Source organism: Emys orbicularis, chromosome 13 (assembly GCF_028017835.1).
Source record: "Emys orbicularis isolate rEmyOrb1 chromosome 13, rEmyOrb1.hap1, whole genome shotgun sequence".
NCBI classification, from domain to species: Eukaryota; Metazoa; Chordata; order Testudines; family Emydidae; genus Emys; species Emys orbicularis.
Window position 1 is genome coordinate 2,112,302 of NC_088695.1, and position 17,774 is coordinate 2,130,075.

A 17,774-nucleotide genomic window follows, 5' to 3' on the forward strand; every position below is an offset into this window, starting at 1 on the left:
ATGATATCACTTCCTGTCGATCTCCCAAGGCCAATGAGGTTACTTCCTTCTGTCCCACCCCCCAATGCACAATTAAGTCATTTCCTGCTGGACCTGGAAGGAACTAGCTCACTTCCTCCTCCTGGCCTATTATGTCATTTCCTCCTTCCTCTCATTGGTCCATGATGTCACTCTCCTGATGGTATTACATCATCTTCAGACTCTGCTGACATCACTTCCACTTCAGAGCCTTTAGGTGTCACTTCCTCCCCTTCCTCCTCCTCGCCTTTTCTGATGATGTCACTGACGTCTTCACTTCCTGTCCCTTCTTGCTCCAACCCCTGTGCGGTTTCATCATGGTCAATTCCAACCCCGCCCCACCCTCTGAGGTCACGGCCTTTCTCATGGACACATGCACACAGCCTGACACAACCACCCCATGATGTCACACTCCTGGCTTCCTGTCATCTGGGAGCCTCCCGATGACATCACTTCCCATTTTGACAGTCTGGTCTCCGAGACTGGGGAGCGGGGGGAAAACAACAGTGAAGGATTATGGGTAACAAGAGGGCTAATAACCGACTGTCCAAAGAGGCTTTCAATGGGGAATACCCACAGTGCTTTGCACCAGCACCACCCTTGGCTATAGATCTATGGGATCCCCACCCCGCCCTGCATCCCCGTCCACTTCCCCTTTGACTCCCCCTCTCCCCCCACACACACCTGTCAACCTTACTTTTACCTGTGTGCATTTTCAGGGTTCCCTCCCTGACCCCTCTGTGGGGTGTGACACATTGTCTATGTCTAAGTGCCCTCTAGTGGCTGGATTCAGACCTGCGCGTGTGTCATTAGCCCTCCAGTGCTAAAAGCTGACGGGGATTCTCCTTCCACCACCTACCTTTACCCACAGCATCCCTTTGACAACACATGGCGTGAGCTTTAACCTCCGTGTTAGCCCCCGTCCACCCCCACTTCAGACAGTGGATGTGGGGGGAAGACGCCTCCAAGATATTTATTCTAATGGCTGTAAATAAATTGATTAGAATTAATATAATAAACTTATAATAAACTTCAAAAGGAAAGGACAGAATTCAAGCTTCACTTCTTCATTCAGTGTCCCACTCCCCGCCTCGCTGAGCCAGCCAGTCCCCTGGACTGGGGCCGGATGGGAGCCAGCACCCCCTAGAGGGGAAAGGCCCTGTGCCCCAGTCCCTGCCCTGGAGCCGGATGGGAGGTGGCGCCCCCTAGAGGGGACAGACCCTGTGTCCCAGTGTCACAAATCAGAATTGAAACTCACCTCTTCTGCCGCTTTATCAATTTTCTTTATTAACAACAGGTTAATTTAAAAAACAATGGTATTATCTTTAACCAAAAAAACAAAAAAATTAGCACAAACACCCAAACAATAAACCTAATTTAAAATCATAACCCAGAAATACCAGAATCCCCGGAAATAAATATAATCCAAAACCAATTCACTGACTGGAAATAATTAGCCAAAATATACAGCCCAGCCATAACTCTTCCAACCATTAGGAGACTAAATTTAAAACGCATCTGGGGACGATCATTGGGTAGCATTGAAAGACAGAACAGAGATCACAGCCCCATCATGCCAGGCACTGCAGACCCCGCCCTCCCCAACTAAAATCAGGGCCCCCAGGACGCCAGGTGCTGCACACACCCCTCCTGACCGAGATCAGGGCCCCTGTTGCACTACGTCTGCGTACAGACACTGGATAGTTTCGGCCTTGAAGTGAAGACACTAGACAGACCAAGGGGTGGCGTGGGAAACTGAGGCATAGACCAGGAAAGGGACTTGCCCAGCAGAGGCAGGAATTGACTCCAGGAGTCCTGACACACAGCCCTGTATGTTAACACAAGGCAGCCCGGCCATTCTGTGCTCTTTGGCCTAGGAGAACGTCCAATGGGCGGGCACCCAGGAGTTTCTGAGTTCAAATCCTGCTACCGTGACTGAGAGAACCCGACCTCCAGGAGCTCTCACCATGCGTTAAGCAGAGCATTGGTGCTGGGAAATGGAGTCGGGGGCGTAAAGTTAGTCCCGCAAAGCTGGGGGAAAATATATTATTTTTTGCTGGAAATTATTTGTATTTTTGGTGTCGGCTCAGAAAAGCATCTCAAACAGCCCGGTCCTGGGTTCCCCACCCGGGGGTGTCACGGTATGAACCCCGAATCCCCCCCCCCACACACACACACACACACACACTCACTCTCACTACATTCCTTTTTCTCCCAGCAGCCCTCAGTGTAGAAGAGAGCTGACCTGGATGCTCTACCGCAGTTCCCTACTAGAGGGCTCCCTATAGCAAGAGCCTCCCAGCTGGGTGCAGTACCACCCGTCTCCACTAGAGGGTGCCATAGCCCGGACTGGATGCTGTACCATAGGCTCCCCCCTCCTGCCACTAGGGGGAGCCCTGTGGAATCAATGCCCCAGCCCGACATGAAAGGCCACATGAACGGCCAACGCTGCCATCCACCACCAGGGGGTGAGGGCCAGGTCCTCCGCAGCGCCAGCAGGAGGCACCGCCACCAGGCACCGATACTCCTCCCCCAGCCGGTTGGTCACCAGAAGCTCCGCCTCCCGGGTGCAGCAGTCAGAGGCGTAGGTGGCCGTCACAGCCGCCCCGTCGGCCCAGTGGGGCACGGCCACGCCCCCTGCCAGCACCGACCGGATGCCAGCCCCATCCCAGATCCGCAGCCTGGCCATCCAGCGGTGCTCACGGCAGGGGGACCCTGGCGGGCCGCAGGTGCCAGCCACCGAGGTGACGTTGCAGGGAGAAGAGGCGCGATTCGGCACCTGCAGGAAGAAAGCGACAGGGTGGGCGAACAGGCCAGCGCCGGGCCATGAACCCGCCGGCTAGGGGCACACACCGAGATTTTTAACTTAGAACCCGGGCAATTACACGTTAACAACTCAGCACGTTTGGGGGCATTTCCTTTCCTTGGTGTTTTTTCTTAACGATTCACAAAGCTTCCTGGGTATTTAATTTCCCCCATTGTATCAAGGGAGCTCACTCATGGCACTTCCCCGGTTTTATAGAAATGCTTCACAAAGTTGCTCGGTTGTTAATTGCCCTCGTTTGAATATTAACGAATCACCACGTTTCGTCGCTATTTCATTTCTGTTAACCCTCCACGATGTTTAATGGCCTTTAACGGACCTTGATTTACCCTGACAGCTCACAACGGCTTTGAATATTTCATTTCCCTAGTTTTAGATTAATGACGCTTTGGCATTTCCCTTCGCTCGGTTTATAGCGAAAACTCACAAAGTTTTTTTTTTTTAAATATTTCATTTCCTTAGTTTTACATGGGCAAATCGCAAAGTTTATGGCATTTACTTTCCCTAATTTTACACTAATGAGTCACAGTTTGGGGACGCATTTACATTTCTCGTCTTAATGATTCCCAAGATTTTGGGGTATTTCATTTCTCCAGTTTTATGCTAATGATTCACAGAGTCTAGGGAATTAATTGCCCTGGTTTTCTACGGCCGACTGACAAAGCTCTGGCCGGTGTCTCGGTCCCTGGTTTTTTCAATGACTCACCAAGCTTTTTGGCATTTGATTTCTCTGAGAGTTTGTGACGTTGCCTCTATATGATTTTATGGGAATATGCTGATGAGTGTGAATATGATGTAACTGGAATATGCTTCATGCAAAAGGTCTCTTGTAAGGTATCATTACAAAGTTTATAATCTACGGAGTGTGGTCATCCTCTTTGTATAAATGTACCATTCTTGTATCTGAAACTAGAAATATGAAATATAACTCTGAGGGCCTATTGTAACTATGCAAAGTGTGGGTCATTAAAGGTGGTTTGAAATCTTGATGGCTCCCATTAACCAGGACCACTGTCTGCAGATGGGTGTGTTTTACCTGTGAGTCTTCCTGTATACGTGTGTGCTGGCAAGTGGGCAATGAAGTCTTGCAGTGACATGTGATCATGTCACCTGACCTGGAATCCATCTTTAACCTGGTGCTGTTCCAGTGAGAAGGAGGGGTGGGAACCCAGAGCAGCGCCATAACAAGGGCGAGGGAAGGATCTGCCGCCGAATTGCCGCCGCCGCTTCATTCATTCTTCGGCGGCAATTCGGCGGTGGGTCCTTCTCTCTGACAGGGACTCAGGGACCCACCGCCAAAGAGCCTGGAGCTGGCTCTTGCCTCGGGCGCAAAAATTCCTTGTTACGGCTCTGACCCAGAGGGACAAAGGATTCCTGCCTTGTGCCAAAGATATATAAATGGGTGGAAGAGAACAAAGGGAGCAGCTAGGAGAAATCCCCTAGCTACCACCTGAGCTGGAACAAGGGTTGGACCAGGGGAAAGGATTGTGCCCAGACTAGGAAGGTGTCCAGTCTGTGAAAGAAGCTTATTGAAACATCCGAGGGTGAGATTTTATCTGTATTCAGTTTTATTGCTGTATTAAGCTTAGACTTGCGTGTTTTATTTTATTTTACTTGGTGACTCACTTTGTTCTGTCTGTCACTACTTGGAACCACTTAAATCCTACTTTCTGTATTTAATAAAATCACTTTTTACTTATTAATTAACCCAGAGTATGTGTTAATACCTGGGTGGGCAAACAGCTGTGCATATCTCTCTATCAGTGTTATAATGGGCGAACAATTGATGAGTTTACCCTGTATAAGCTTTATACAGGGTAAAACGGATTGATTTGGGGTTTGGGCCCCATTGGGAGTTGGGCATCTGAGTGTTAAAGACAAGAACACTTCTGTGAGCCGCTTTCAGTTAAGTCTGCAGCTTTGGGACACGTGGTTCAGACCCTGGGTCTGTGTTGGAGCAGACGGCGTGTCTGGCTCAGCAAGACAGGGTGCTGGAGTCCCAAGCTGGCAGGGAAAGCAGGGGCAGAAGTAGTCTTGGCACATCAGTTGGCAGCTCCCAGGGGGTTTCTGTGATCCAACCCGTCACAGAGTTTTCTAAAAGACTCCCAAAGTTTGGGCCGTTGCATTTTAATTTCAGCAGCTCAGGAAGTTTGCTGCAGGACATTTCATTTCCCTGGTTTTTTTGTTGAACAGCCAAGAGCCATTGCAGAGCTAGTGCCCTGGTGCCATCTGCTGGCCACAGCTGACCGTGCGCCCTGGACTCACCGGCGGCCGGGGCATCACCAGGAGCTGGATGAAGGCGAAGTTGGCATCCCCGGCCGGGGAAAGGGGGTCGGCGCGGAGGGTGACGGTGACGGAGGAACCAGGGGTGGCACTGCCGGGCACCCGCAGCGAGATGACGCCCGTCGCCGTCTGGTTCCTGCCCAGCTGCAGCCTGCGCGAGAGGCGGGGTCAGCATCGGTGGGGGCTGGTCGGACGGGGACGGGCAAGGGACAGATGGATGGAAGCTGGGAGCTGAAGAGGGACAGACGGATGCTCTGGGGCAAGGAGTGATGGACAGACAGACCGACCCAAGGAGCCAAAGGATGGATGGATGGATGGATGGACAGACCAACCCTGGGAGCCAATGGACAGAACAACCAACCCAGGGAGCCAGGGGATGGATGGACAGACCGACCCTGGGAGCCAATGGACAGACCAACAGACAGACCAACCCAGGGAGCCAGGGGATGGATAGACAGACGACCGGGAGCCGAGGGATGGATGGTCGGACAGACGGGCGGCCAGCCTGGGGAGCCGAGCACAGACAGACAGACGGGCCCCGGGGGCGTTACCGTGGGCTGGAGGTGCTGACGGGGTAGCTGGGGTCGCTGCTCACGGCCAGGCCCAGTTCCTGGGGCTCCTCGGGGTTCCAGACCCGCCAGGCGACGGCGCCCGTCTGCCCCGGGAACAGGGGCCCGGCGCTGCTCAGCTGGGGGGAGAACCGCGGAGAGCTGGCTGGGGGGGGGGGAAAGTGCCGCACGCCGACCCCCACTGGGCCCCCTCCCAGTTGCACGGCGACCCCCAGAGCCTACCCAACCCCTCCTTGCACCACGGCACTCCCCACTGAGCCCCCTGGCCCCCCTGCACCACGGCACCCCCCGCTGAGCCCCCTGCCCCCCTCCCTGCACCACGGCACCCCCCGCTGAGCCCCCTGCCCCCCTCCCTGCACCACGGCACTCCCCACTGAGCCCCCTGGCCCCCTCCCTGCACCACGGCACTCCCCACTGAGCCCCCTGCCCCCCTCCCTGCACCACGGCACCCCCCGCTGAGCCCCCTGCCCCCCTCCCTGCACCACGGCACGCCCCGAGCCCCACGCCCCCTCCCTGTAGCCCAGGCCCCCTAGCGCCGCCCTGGGGCCCAGCGGCACCGACCTGCAGCAGGAACCCCACGGCCGAGGTGACCTGGGCGGCTGGTCTCTCCACGCGCTGGCCCCGGCTGTCGGACCCTCGCAGGATCAGCGCAAAGCCCCCCCGGGGCAGGGCCGGGGGCAGCGCCGCGGCGTAAAGCCCTGTCCCGTTGGCCACTTCCCGGAGCGGCAGCTCCCCCCCCAGCCGCCGGCCCGTGACGGGGTCCACCAGCTCCACCGCCTCCATCCGGACCGAGCCCCCGCCCGGCCGGGTCAGCTCCGTCACGGCCAGGACCAGCGACAGCGGCAGCCCTGTCGGGTCAGAACCAGAACCGAGTCCAAGCCCCCGTCAAGACAATCCCCAACCTCGGCAGAGCCCAAAGCCCTCGGGCTCGGATGCGGCCGCTTCTGGGGCGGGGCAGCTGGAGGAACAGCCACACATAACGCCACATGGGGACGGCTGGCCCGGCGCTGAGATGCAGCCAGCTCTGGGGCGGGGCAGCTGGGGGAACAGCCCCACAACGGCACATGGGGACGGCTCGCCTGGTGCTGAGATGCAGCCACCTCTGGGACAGGGCGGCTGGGGAACAGCCACACATAACACCACATGGGGACGGCTCGCCCGGCGCTGAGATGCAGCCAGCTCTGGGGCGGGGCAGCTGGGGGAACAGCCCCACAACAACTTGGGAGAGGCAGTGACGGGAGATTCACAGCTGAGTGAAACCAGACTGACGCCAGGCTGGAATCTGGCCAGCGCTCTGGGGTTCCCCACAGCCCAGCCCCCTAGCGCCGCCCTGGGGCAATGGGGCCAGCCCTGAGAGGGAGGGGAGAGCCCCCTGCTGAGTCCCCCGCCCCACTCTTACCTCTCACGGGGCGACTGTCCAGCTTGAAGAGTCCTGGGTGGGGCCCCTCGGCCGGGACAGCGAAGTAATACAGGAAATCCAGCGAGCTGCTGCCTGGTAACAGAGCGGGGGGACCCCATTAGGAGAGAGGTCCCGGGCCCCATTCCCGGCCCCACCCCAGCCAGCCAGTCCCTGCCCTGGGGCCGGGTGGGAGCCGGCGCCCCCTAGAGGGGACAGGCCCTGTGCCCCAGTCCCCCTGCCGAGCCAGCCAGCGCCCCCCAGGGAAGGCCCCGGGGTCTCACGGCCGCTCTCTCCCCAGGGCCGGCCCCTGCTGGCGGACGAGGTGTTCGCGGCGTATTACGGCCCCGGGGCGTCGGCCCGGCGGTTCCGCGCGGCGCTGGTGGAGGTGGGCAACGCCAACGCGGCCCTGGACTTCCTGCCGGCGGCGCGGGACGACCCGGTGCTGCACTTCGACGGCGAGCTGCTGCGGCCGGCCGGCGCCTCCCTCCTGCGCGCCCGGCGCGAGGTGCTGCAGGCCCTGGGCGCGGAGCTGTACCCCCTCGCCCGCCAGCGCCTCGGCCAGCTGCTCCACTCCCTGCAGGTCCGCCCCGGACGCCGGGGTCCCTCCGCCCCCTTGTCCGGCCCCGCCTGTCTGCCCGCCACTCAGCTCCAGCCCTCTGGTTACCCAGCGTCCGTCCATCTGTCCGTCTGTCTCTTCCCCCTTCCATCCACCTGTCCATGCTGTCTGTCCATCCATCCATCCACCTGTCCATCCATCTGTCCAGCCATCCAGCCATCTCTACTCCAGTCTATTGGTACATCCATCTTTGCATCCATCCACCCGTCCATCTCTGTCCCATCTGTCTGTCCATCCACCCATGATACCCATCCATCTCTGCGTCCATCCACCCATCCATCTCTGGCCCATCCGTCTGTCCATCCGTCTCTGCCCTCGTCTGTCCATCTGCCCAGCTACCCATCTATCTTGGCTCTCTCTGTCCATCTGTCCATCTCTGCCTTCATCCATTCATTCACCCATTCCTGCCCTGGTGCCCACTCCCAGGTTTAACCCTTTCCTCACCTCGCACGTACACCGAATAGTTGCCCTGCGCCTGCACCTCTAGGGTCCAGAGGCCGACGGGCGGCCGGGGCAAGAGCTCGAGCCGGTGGAAAGTCCCGAATCGCCGGCCAGTGCCCAGGGGGCCGCTGGCAGCGTCTGAGGTCTGGGAGATCCCTGTGAGACAAAGGGGCAGATGGACAGGGGCCGGGACACGCAGATCCCTCCCCTCCAGATCGGGTGGGGCATCTCCCCCTGGACTCACCAGTGGGGTCCCGGAGCCGGAAGGTGCCGACGTCCCCCTGGACGGTCACGACGGCCCCGTCCACCCGGCTGTCGATCCAGAAGCGGTGGCTCTCCCAGGCGGCCCGCTTCTTCCGCCCCCTCCGGCCCAGCCCCCCGGGGCCCAAGCTGCCCCCCTTCTGGTACTGGAACAGGGTCACCTGGAAACACAGGGCCCCCACCCCCGAAACACAGCAGGGTCAGCACCCTCCCGGACGCCAGGGTCCTCCACTCCATCCCACTCCAAGAGGTGAGGGACATGAGCTGCCATCCCGGACGCCTGGGTCCCATTCCCCATCCCTGTCTTCAGACCCCCCTAGGGGTCACAACCCTGCTTTGCTGTCCCGGACGCCTGGGTCCCATTCCCCATCCCTGTGTCCAGCCCCACCCACGGGTAACCCTGTGCTGCTGTCCCGGACGCCTGGGTCCCATTCCCCATCCCTGTCTCCGGCCCCCCAGGCATGAGAGCCCTGTGCTGCCATCCCGGACGCCTGGGTCCCCTCTCGGTACCGAGGAAGCAGTAGTCTCTCCGATGATGCCGGCCACCTGCCGGATGTTGGCGTTGTCGGTGAAGATGACCTGGCCCCCGGAGCTGCGGGCCAGGTCTACGTACAGGTCAAAGCGGTCAGCGGCCAGCACCTCCCGCCTCACCCGCGTCCTGGAGGGGTCCTCCGTGATCAGGAAAGTCACCTGGCGAGGAAGCAAGAGGCGGTTAGACTCCCCAGGGAGCTGCGAGACAGTGGCTTTGTTATTGCAGGGCCTACTCAAAGCGCGGAGGCGGTTTTGGTTTGTTATTTAATCTTTTGTGGGGCGGTTTCTTATGGTAGGGCCTACTGAAAGCGCTGGCATTGTCTTGGTTTGGTTGTGTAGGACCTACTCAAAGCGCTGGGGTGGTTTTGGTCTGTTATTTAATCATTAGTAGGGTGGTTTCTGTTATATCCGAGCCTAACACAATACTCTTCTTGTTTTGGTTTCCTGTTGTTAGGGAGGTTTGTTATTGTAGGGCCTACCAAAAGTGCTCTCCTTAGTTTGATTTCTCACTTCTCTCGGTTCGGGTGGTTTGTTATTACAGGGCCTCCCGCAAGTCCCGACGTCGTTTTGCTTTACCGTTTACCTTTGCTCTGCCAGTTTGTTATTGTAGGGTCTCTCAAGCATCCGTTTGTTTTGGTAGGGTCTCCCACCCACCAGGGGCTGCCCACCTTGCACCTGCGCTCCTGGATCAGGGCCTCCACGATGGTCCGGAGGTGGGCGTCCTTCGCCGAGGCGTCCGTGAAGACGAAGATCTCGGACATGGGGGGCGAGTGCAGCAGGGCCAGCTGCGGGGGATACAGAGAGCTGTCGGGGGGGTCAGATGGAGGGGCCTGTGGGCCAGAGGGACCAGAGAGCTGCGGGGGGGGGGGAAGAGCGGGAGATCAGAAATGGGGAGGGGGAAGTAGAATGAGGGAGGGGGGAGGTGCCTGGGTAGGGAAATCGGGGGGGGGGGGGCTGCAGTGTGGGGCTCAGGATTGGATATGCGGGTGCTGTTTCAGGGAGTGGGGAAATGGGGGGAGGTAAAAACTGGGGGGTTGGGGGAATCAGGGGAGAAGGGTGGAATTTGAGGGGGATGAGAAGTGGGAGAGCTGTGGGGGCAGGGGGAGCAGGATTGGGGGGCTGAGGGGCAGGGACTGGGGGGCTGAGGAGTGGGGGGTCATGGGGAGCAGCAGAAGCAGGATTGGGGGGATGAGAAGTGGGAGGGTCATGGGGGCAGGATTGGGGGGATGAGAAATGGGGGGGGCACAGGAGGCAGGGGAAGCAGGATTGGGGGCTGCGGGGCAGGGACTGGAGGGGATGAGAAATGGGGGGACCGCAGGGGGCAGGACCCAGCTCCGGTACCTGCAGCGCCGACAGACACATCTCAGGTTCGTCGCCCCCGGCCAGGGGGCTGATCGAATTCAGGATCCTCAGGAACTCATCGGCGTCGCTCGTCTTGTGCACGGGCCCGAAGCCTGAAAGGGGGAAACCGAGGCGGGGGGGAAGGATCAGGGAAGGGCGGGAGTCAAAGAGCAATCGCCCTAAATCCCGCTCGGCCCCACCCCCGAATCCCCTGACCGCCCCCCCAGCCCCCCCAATTCTCACTCTGAACCCCACAGCCCGTCCCCCTGTGACACGACACCCCCATATTCCTCACCGAGATACGGTTACGGCGTAACGAAGAGATAGTCTATGCACGATGGGCCACGTGAGGTGTCATTGGAAAGGTTAGAATTCCCCGCATGTGATTATCCCACGTGTGGGCCTGTATCATTTCGGTATCGGACATTAGCAATATTCTCTAGGCGGCTATACAGATGTGTCTACACCTGGGGAACACCCACTAGCCCGACTGCGATCAGCCGGGATGGCCCCACTCCACCCCTTCCCCCAAGCCCCCGTCCCGCCTCTTTCCGGCTTCCGCCCCCGAGCAACGACCCCCGACCCCCAGGCCTCCCTGGACCCGGCGTCCCTCTGAAACGCAGGGCCCCCCAAAGCCTGAACATTGGTGGAGCCGGGCCCATATAACTCGCCGCCGATGCACCTGAGAGCAAAAAGCCTGGACTTGGGGGGGCCGGGCTGAGCCCAGGCCGGGGGTGTCTGGCCTGTGATAGGAATAACTGGCGGGTTAAGCTGCAAGACGGGGCAGCTGGCCTCAGAAACCTCCGCAAGCTCCTAGGACAGCGTGTAGGGTGGGAATTTGCTGCTTATAACCAGTGGCTTTAGCGTATTACGCTTTGTTTGCGTGTTGCTTTGGTCCGTTTGCTACGCCGTATAAGCACGGAAAATCTCTCGTTTGGAGTTAATAACTTTGGTCTAAAAGCAGGGTGTGGAAATCCTACCCCGGGGCAGAAAGCTGGGGTATGTTCCCCTTCCCATTGAGGGAGGGGGCGAATTTCGTGAGCTTGCTCTGTGCTGATCCGGGCAGGACAAGACGGTAACATTTGGGGTTTACCCTCCCGAGGGGGGCGCGCACCGGGCGGTTCCTTCGCTGACCCTGCCCGTGCCGAGCCGAGCCGAACCCAGCGTCTGGGCGCAGCCGCAGCTGGGCGTGTCGTGTGCTGGTGAAAGGGTGAGACCGGGACCGGGGCTGCAGTGTCAAGGGATCCCAGGCTGGTGGGTCAGGCGGGCTCAGTGGGACCCCAGTTCCAAGTGGCACCCCAGGGGGAACCTGTCACACCCTCCAGCCCCCCAACGCCTCACCCCCGTCCCCCCGGCTCTGGGGGCCGATCGCCCCCTCCCCCTGGCCCAGGGACCCCCGAACGCACCGGGGTCGTGGAAGGGGACGAGCAGGTAGAAGTCGGGTTCCTCGGGCCCCCCCAGCCGGCGGGTGAGGATGTCGCGGGCCTGGAGCCGGGCGGCGCCAATCTCCTCGCCCATGCTGCCCGTGGTGTCCAGCACGAAGCTGAGCCCCACGGCGGGGCTGATGTCCAGCAGCCTGTGGGGCAGGGGGGCAGAGACGGACACTCAGTCACAGGCGGGGCCCACCCAGGAGGAAACGTGGGTGGGGGGCGACGTTGCGAGGGATGGGGCCAAGCAGGGGGACGTGACCCTGGATCCAGATGTGGGGGCTGGGGCCGAGTGGGCTGTGGGGGCCGGGGCCGAGCGGGGGGACGTCACCCCAGGATCCGGGTATGGGGGCCAGGGCCAAGTGGGGGGACGTCACCCCGGATCCGGGGATGGGGGCCAGGGCCAAGTGGGGGGACGTCACCCCGGATCCGGGGATGGGGGCCAGGGCCAAGTGGGGGGACGTCACCCCGGATCCGGGGATGGGGCCGATACAGGTGTGGGGGGCAGGTGGACATCACCCCACGAGCCGGGTTTGTGGGATAGGGCCGATCGGGGGGGGGGTGTCTGAGCGGGGGAGGGGCGGAGAGGTCGCAGTGGGGGGCTCTCACCTCATGAATCGCTTGTCGTGGGCCAGGTCCCGCCGCAGGTCGCGCAGGAACCGGGCCGAGGCCTCGAGGGCCAGGCCGGCCGCCGGGCCGTGCAGATAGTGGTGGGGGGAGAAGAGGGGGGACGAACTGTCCTTGTTTATCCCCCCTTGGGGGTCCTGCAGGCGGCTGCTGTCGAACTGCCCCCCGTGGCTGCATTTCCCTGCGGGCGGGGGTACGGAGGAGATGGGGTCCAATTAGCCTCCCTGCTCCCCTAAATCTGCCCCCCAGGGCCCCCCAAAACCCCTCCCCATTAAAATCTCCTCCCACATTGTCCTGCCTGATTTTTGGGGTCACCCCCTCTGATGCCCCCATGACCCCAATATCATCAACCCCAATCCTGCTCCCCTCGCAAAGGCACCCCCCAATTATTGGGGTCACCTCTGCCTCCCCAAACCATACCCAGCAGCCCCTTCATCCATAGCAACCCTGATCTCCCTGAAAGCTACCCCACAAATTATTGGGGTCACTGTCTTTGCCCCCCAAACCCGTTCGCCCTCAGTATTATTGGGTGCTCGTCGCCTGCAGCAGAACTCAGCGGCATCCCCGTAAATTATTGGGGTCCTGCCCTCTGCCCCCCCAACCTAACCAGGAACCCCAAATCAGCAAGCTTCATAGCCCCCCCAGACATTGGTATCACCCCTTAAAATCTTGGGGGCCCCTCCCTGATGCCTTGGCACACACCAGGCATGCACCCCAATAAGCCCTCCCCCTGGGGGGTCACAGCCCCCCTTTGTTCTCTCCGCACCTGCAAACTGTTGGGGTGCTGGTCAATTCCGCGGCCCCCCAAGCTGTGGGAAATCGGGGGCTGTGCAGGAGGGAGGAACGGGGGGGGTCTTCCCTACCCGTGGAGAACGGTCACCCCCAAACCGGGCCCAGCCGAGCCGTACCGGGCGGTTTCTCCGGCTCGGAGCCGAAATACCCGCTGGTCAGTAGCCCGCGCTCCCGGAGCGAGCCCAGGAGGTTCCCCTCGCACGTCCAGCCGGTGCAGGAGCAGCAGGTCCGGACGTCGGCTGCGGGAGAGACGGGGAAAGGGGGGTCCGAAGGTGGGTCCGGCCGGACGCCTGGGTTCTATCCCCAGCGCAGCCCCGGAACCTCCCCTCCCCGGGGCAAGTCGCCGCTCCGTGCCTCAGTTTCCCCGGGAGAAAGGAGGAGAAATGATCTGAGTTACAACTGCAAGACAGTGTGGGGGGAGGGTCTGGGCAGCGCCCGGCGCGACGGGGCCCCAATCTCGGTCGGGGGGTCTGGGCAGTACCCGGCGTGATGGGGCCCCGATCTCGGTCAGGGGGGTCTGGGCAGCGCCTGGCGCGACGGGGCCCCGATCTCGGTCGGTGAGGGGGCGGGGTCTGGGCAACGCCCGGCAGGACGGGACCCGATCTCGGGCCGGGCAGACGGCCGGGGTGGGGCTGGTACCTCCAGCGATGGAGCCCAGCTCACGGCCGGGTTGGAGCAGGTCCGGGTGGATCCCGCGGTGGCCCAGTTCGACCCAGTTACTGTGGCTGTAGAAATCCTGCCGGGAGGGAAGGGGGAGAGGTGGGGAGGGGCGGGGGGGAAGACGGGAGAGAGAGAAATAAATGGACAGACCATGAGCAATTGGCCCAATAGGCCCCTCGAGACCCGGACCCCGGCCACCCCCTCCTGGCCTTCTGGGTCACCCCGTGGGCCGTGGAGCGTGAGAGCACCCCACCCCACCCCCGCGCCGCGGGCTGCCCCTGCCCCACGCTGGGCCGGAGGGAAGGGGGCAGCAGCTGGGAAAGAGATGGGAGGAGATGGATGGATGGAGGGGGGCAGAGATGGACAGATGGACAGAGTTGAGATAGATGGGTAGCAGGGCAGATGGACAGACGAGGGCAGAGATGGATGGATGGATGGACACATGGATGGGCCAGAGATGGACGGATGGGGGCAAAGATGGATGTACCGACAGACGGGAGCAGAGATGGACGGATGGATGGATGCACAGATGGATGGGGGCAGAGGTGGATGAATGGATGGAAGGGGGAAGAGACGGACGGACGCTGGGTAACCAGAGGGCTGGAGCTGAGTGGCGGGCAGACAGACGGGGCCGGACAAGGGGGCGGAGGGACCCCGGCGTCCGGGGCGGACCTGCAGGGAGTGGAGGAGCTGGCCGAGGCGCTGGCGGGCGAGGGGGTACAGCTCCGCGCCCAGGGCCTGCAGCACCTCGCGCCGGGCGCGCAGGAGGGAGGCGCCGGCCGGCCGCAGCAGCTCGCCGTCGAAGTGCAGCACCGGGTCGTCCCGCGCCGCCGGCAGGAAGTCCAGGGCCGCGTTGGCGTTGCCCACCTCCACCAGCGCCGCGCGGAACCGCCGGGCCGACGCCCCGGGGCCGTAATACGCCGCGAACACCTCGTCCGCCAGCAGGGGCCGGCCCTGGGGAGAGAGCGGCCGTGAGACCCGGGGCCTTCCCTGGGGGGCGCTGGCTGGCTCAGGGGGGCAGGGAGTGGGGCAGGGGCCTGTCCCCTCTAGGGGGCGCCGGCTCCGACCTGGCCCCAGGGCAGGGACTGGCTGGCTCAGGGGGGCAGGGAGTGGGGCAGGGGCCTGTCCCCTCTAGGGGGCGCTGGCTCCGATCTGGCCCCAGGGCAGGGACTGGCTGGCTCAGGGGGGCAGGGAGTGGGGCAGGGGCCTGTCCCCTCTAGGGGGCGCTGGCTCCGATGTGGCCCCAGGGCAGGGACTGGCTGGATCAGGGGGCGGGGAATGGGGCAGGGGCCTGTCCCCTCTAGGGGGCGCTGGCTCCGATCTGGCCCCAGGGCAGGGACTGGCTGGCTCAGGGGGGCGGGGAATGGGGCAGGGGCCTGTCCCCTCTAGGGGGCGCCGGCTGCCCCCGGCCCCAGGGCAGGGATCGGCTGGTTCAGGGGGACAGGGAATAGGGCAGGGGCCTGTCCCCTCTAGGGGGCGCCGGCTCCGATCTGGCCCCAGGGCAGGGACTGGCTGGCTCGGGGGGGGGCGGGGAATGGGGCAGGGGCCTGTTCCCTCTAGGGGGCGCCGGCTACCCCCGGCCCAGGCTCACCTGGAACTGCTCCCAGGCGAGGCGCCGGCCGCGCGGGGACGGCAGGTCCCGGAAGAGCTCTAGGGTGGCGTTGAGCAGCGCGTCCTCCGTCAGGTCCTGGTGGGTGGCGGAGCCCCAGGCCAGGGCCATGGCCCGGGACCAGAAGTTGGGGAAGAAGCCGAGGGCCCCGCGGGGCGCCAGGAGCAGCAGGGGCAGGGCCAGGGCCCACAGGGAGCCCCACAGCCGGGCCGCGGAACGCGCCATAGCGGGTACATGGAGCTGCGGGGAGCAAAGGGTTAAACAGGGGCCGACGCTGCGGGCAGCCCAGCGCCCCCTAGTGCCGCCCTGGGGCATTGGGTCCTGCAGCGCCCCCTGCTGCCCCCCCCCGCTCCCCGCTGCCCAGCGACCCCTAGTGCCGCCCTGGGACATTGGGTCCTGCAGCGCCCCCTGCTGCCCCACCTGCTCCCCGCTGCCCAGCGACCCCTAGTGCCGCCCTGGGGCATTGGGTCCTGCAGCGCCCCCTGCTGCCCCCCCCTGCTCCCCGCTGCCCAGCGACCCCTAGTGCCGCCCTGGGGCATTGGGTCCTGCAGCGCCCCCTAGAGCCCCCCCCGCTCCCCGCAGCCCAGCAACCCCTAGTGCCGCCCTGGGACATTGGGTCCTGCAGCGCCCCCTGCTGCCCCCACCCTGCTTCCTGCAGCCCAGCGCCCCCTAGAGACCCCCCGTCCTGCTCCCCATCACCCCCTGCTGCCCCCCTCCCGCTCCCCACTGTCTCCCTGGCTGCAGCTGCCCCCCCCCCCTTATCTCTGCGGAGCAGCAGGGTGGGGAACGGGGGCGGGCCCCGGGGAAGTAACGGGTCGGACTCCTGGGTCCTCGCTCCTCTCTCAGGGAGCAGCAACTACCCAGGCAACGCCCTCCCCTCCCCCCTCCCCCCCCACGGACCCACAGAGGTGGAGGGGGCCCTGCCCCTCCCAAGTCAGCCCAGCTGGGAAACGGGGATCTGTCCTCAGCAGGACAGTTTTGGGGGCGGTGTGTGTGTGTGTGTGTGTGGGATCCAGGCTCCTTGGGGGCCCCAGACAGTAGAGCACCCCCAACCCCCCCAGTCACCCCCTCACACACAGTGTCACACCCACACAACCTGCAGCTTCCCCCCACACCCAAGACACAACCCACCCCACCGCACAACCCTGGAGACCCTAACACAACCCACAGCACAGCCAGACCCTAACACTGCACAGAGACACACAACACCCCCACCACATCACCCCTCCTAGAGACACACAACACCCAACACCCCCCCCCGACGCACAATACCTGCTTAGCACACCACGTCCTAAAGACACACAACACCCGCAACACACAACACACAACATTCGCACACACACAACACACACCACTACCCCCCACAGACACACAGCACCCGCACCACACCACAACCCCTGTGCACACCTGCTACTGCTAGGCACACCACACACCACCCCTCAACACCTGCAACACCTCCCAGAGACACCCCCCCACACACACACACACACTTGCTAGAGACATACAACACACTCAGTCCCCCGGAGACACACATAACACATGGCAACACAAACATACACAACACGCCCACTACACCCCACCTACAGACACAACACAACACCCACACACACACTGCCAGACCTTCCCCCCACCACACAATCCCGCCCAGCCCCGATAAACACACACACACCTACCCCCCCACCACAACCCCCTAAAGACCAACACAATCACGCTCAAACGCCTGCCCCCCGGACGCCTGGGTTCCCTCCCTCAAGCTGCCCCCCCAAAAAATCCCAGAGATCAACACCCCCTCCCCCCCGTAACTCCTCACCCACATGGGTCCCAGCCTGGCCCCCCAGCCACCGGCTCAGCCAGGGGGGAAGAGTCCCCAGAACTGACCCCCCCAGGAACCCCCTAACCCAGCCCCTGCCTCCTCCAGGGCATCACCCCCTAACCCCCCACAACACAGGGTCTCCATACCTGGCTGGCTCCGTCCTTCTCCGCTTCTGTTTCCTTCCCCCCCCACTCTGCCCCCCGGGGGCAGATTCCCCCCACACACACACCCAGCCCCCTACGCAGCTCCCAGCTCCGGGCTGGAGTGACAGCCCGAGTGCAGGAGAGAGGGAGGAGGGGCCGGGCCGGGCCACGCCCCTCTCTGCTGGGGGGGGCGCGCCTCCCGGGGGAAACTGAGGCACAGTGCCAGGGATAGAACCGAGGAGTCCTGGCTCCTAGCCCCTATAACCCACTAGATCCCACTCCCCTCCCAGAGCCAGACAGAGAACGCAGGAGTCCTGGCTCCCAGCCACCCCCGCTCCCCCACTAGAACCCACTGCCTTCCCCCGGATTCCTGGGTCCCACTCCCTGTCCTCCTAGGGTCGAAAGGCCTGCGTTACCATC

At 62.4% G+C, this 17,774-nt stretch overlaps 1 protein-coding gene across 1 annotated transcript; it reads right to left on the reverse strand.

Moving 5' to 3' along the window:
• Nucleotides 1-1,283: 1,283 nt before the first annotated feature.
• Nucleotides 1,284-17,402, reverse strand: VWA7 (von Willebrand factor A domain containing 7). Its single transcript, XM_065415530.1, has 17 exons — nt 17,358-17,402; nt 15,381-15,638; nt 14,462-14,743; nt 13,769-13,865; nt 13,246-13,368; nt 12,320-12,518; nt 11,690-11,859; nt 10,284-10,396; nt 9,611-9,727; nt 8,922-9,101; nt 8,395-8,572; nt 8,154-8,306; nt 7,094-7,186; nt 6,256-6,542; nt 5,677-5,813; nt 5,108-5,276; nt 1,284-2,797 (listed from the first exon to the last, which is right to left on the reverse strand). Exons 2-17 carry the CDS (start codon nt 15,621-15,623, stop codon nt 2,423-2,425), a joined length of 2,916 nt encoding a protein of 971 aa, XP_065271602.1. The 5' UTR covers nt 15,624-15,638; nt 17,358-17,402; the 3' UTR covers nt 1,284-2,422.
• Between the last annotated feature and the right edge of the window lie 372 nt (nt 17,403-17,774).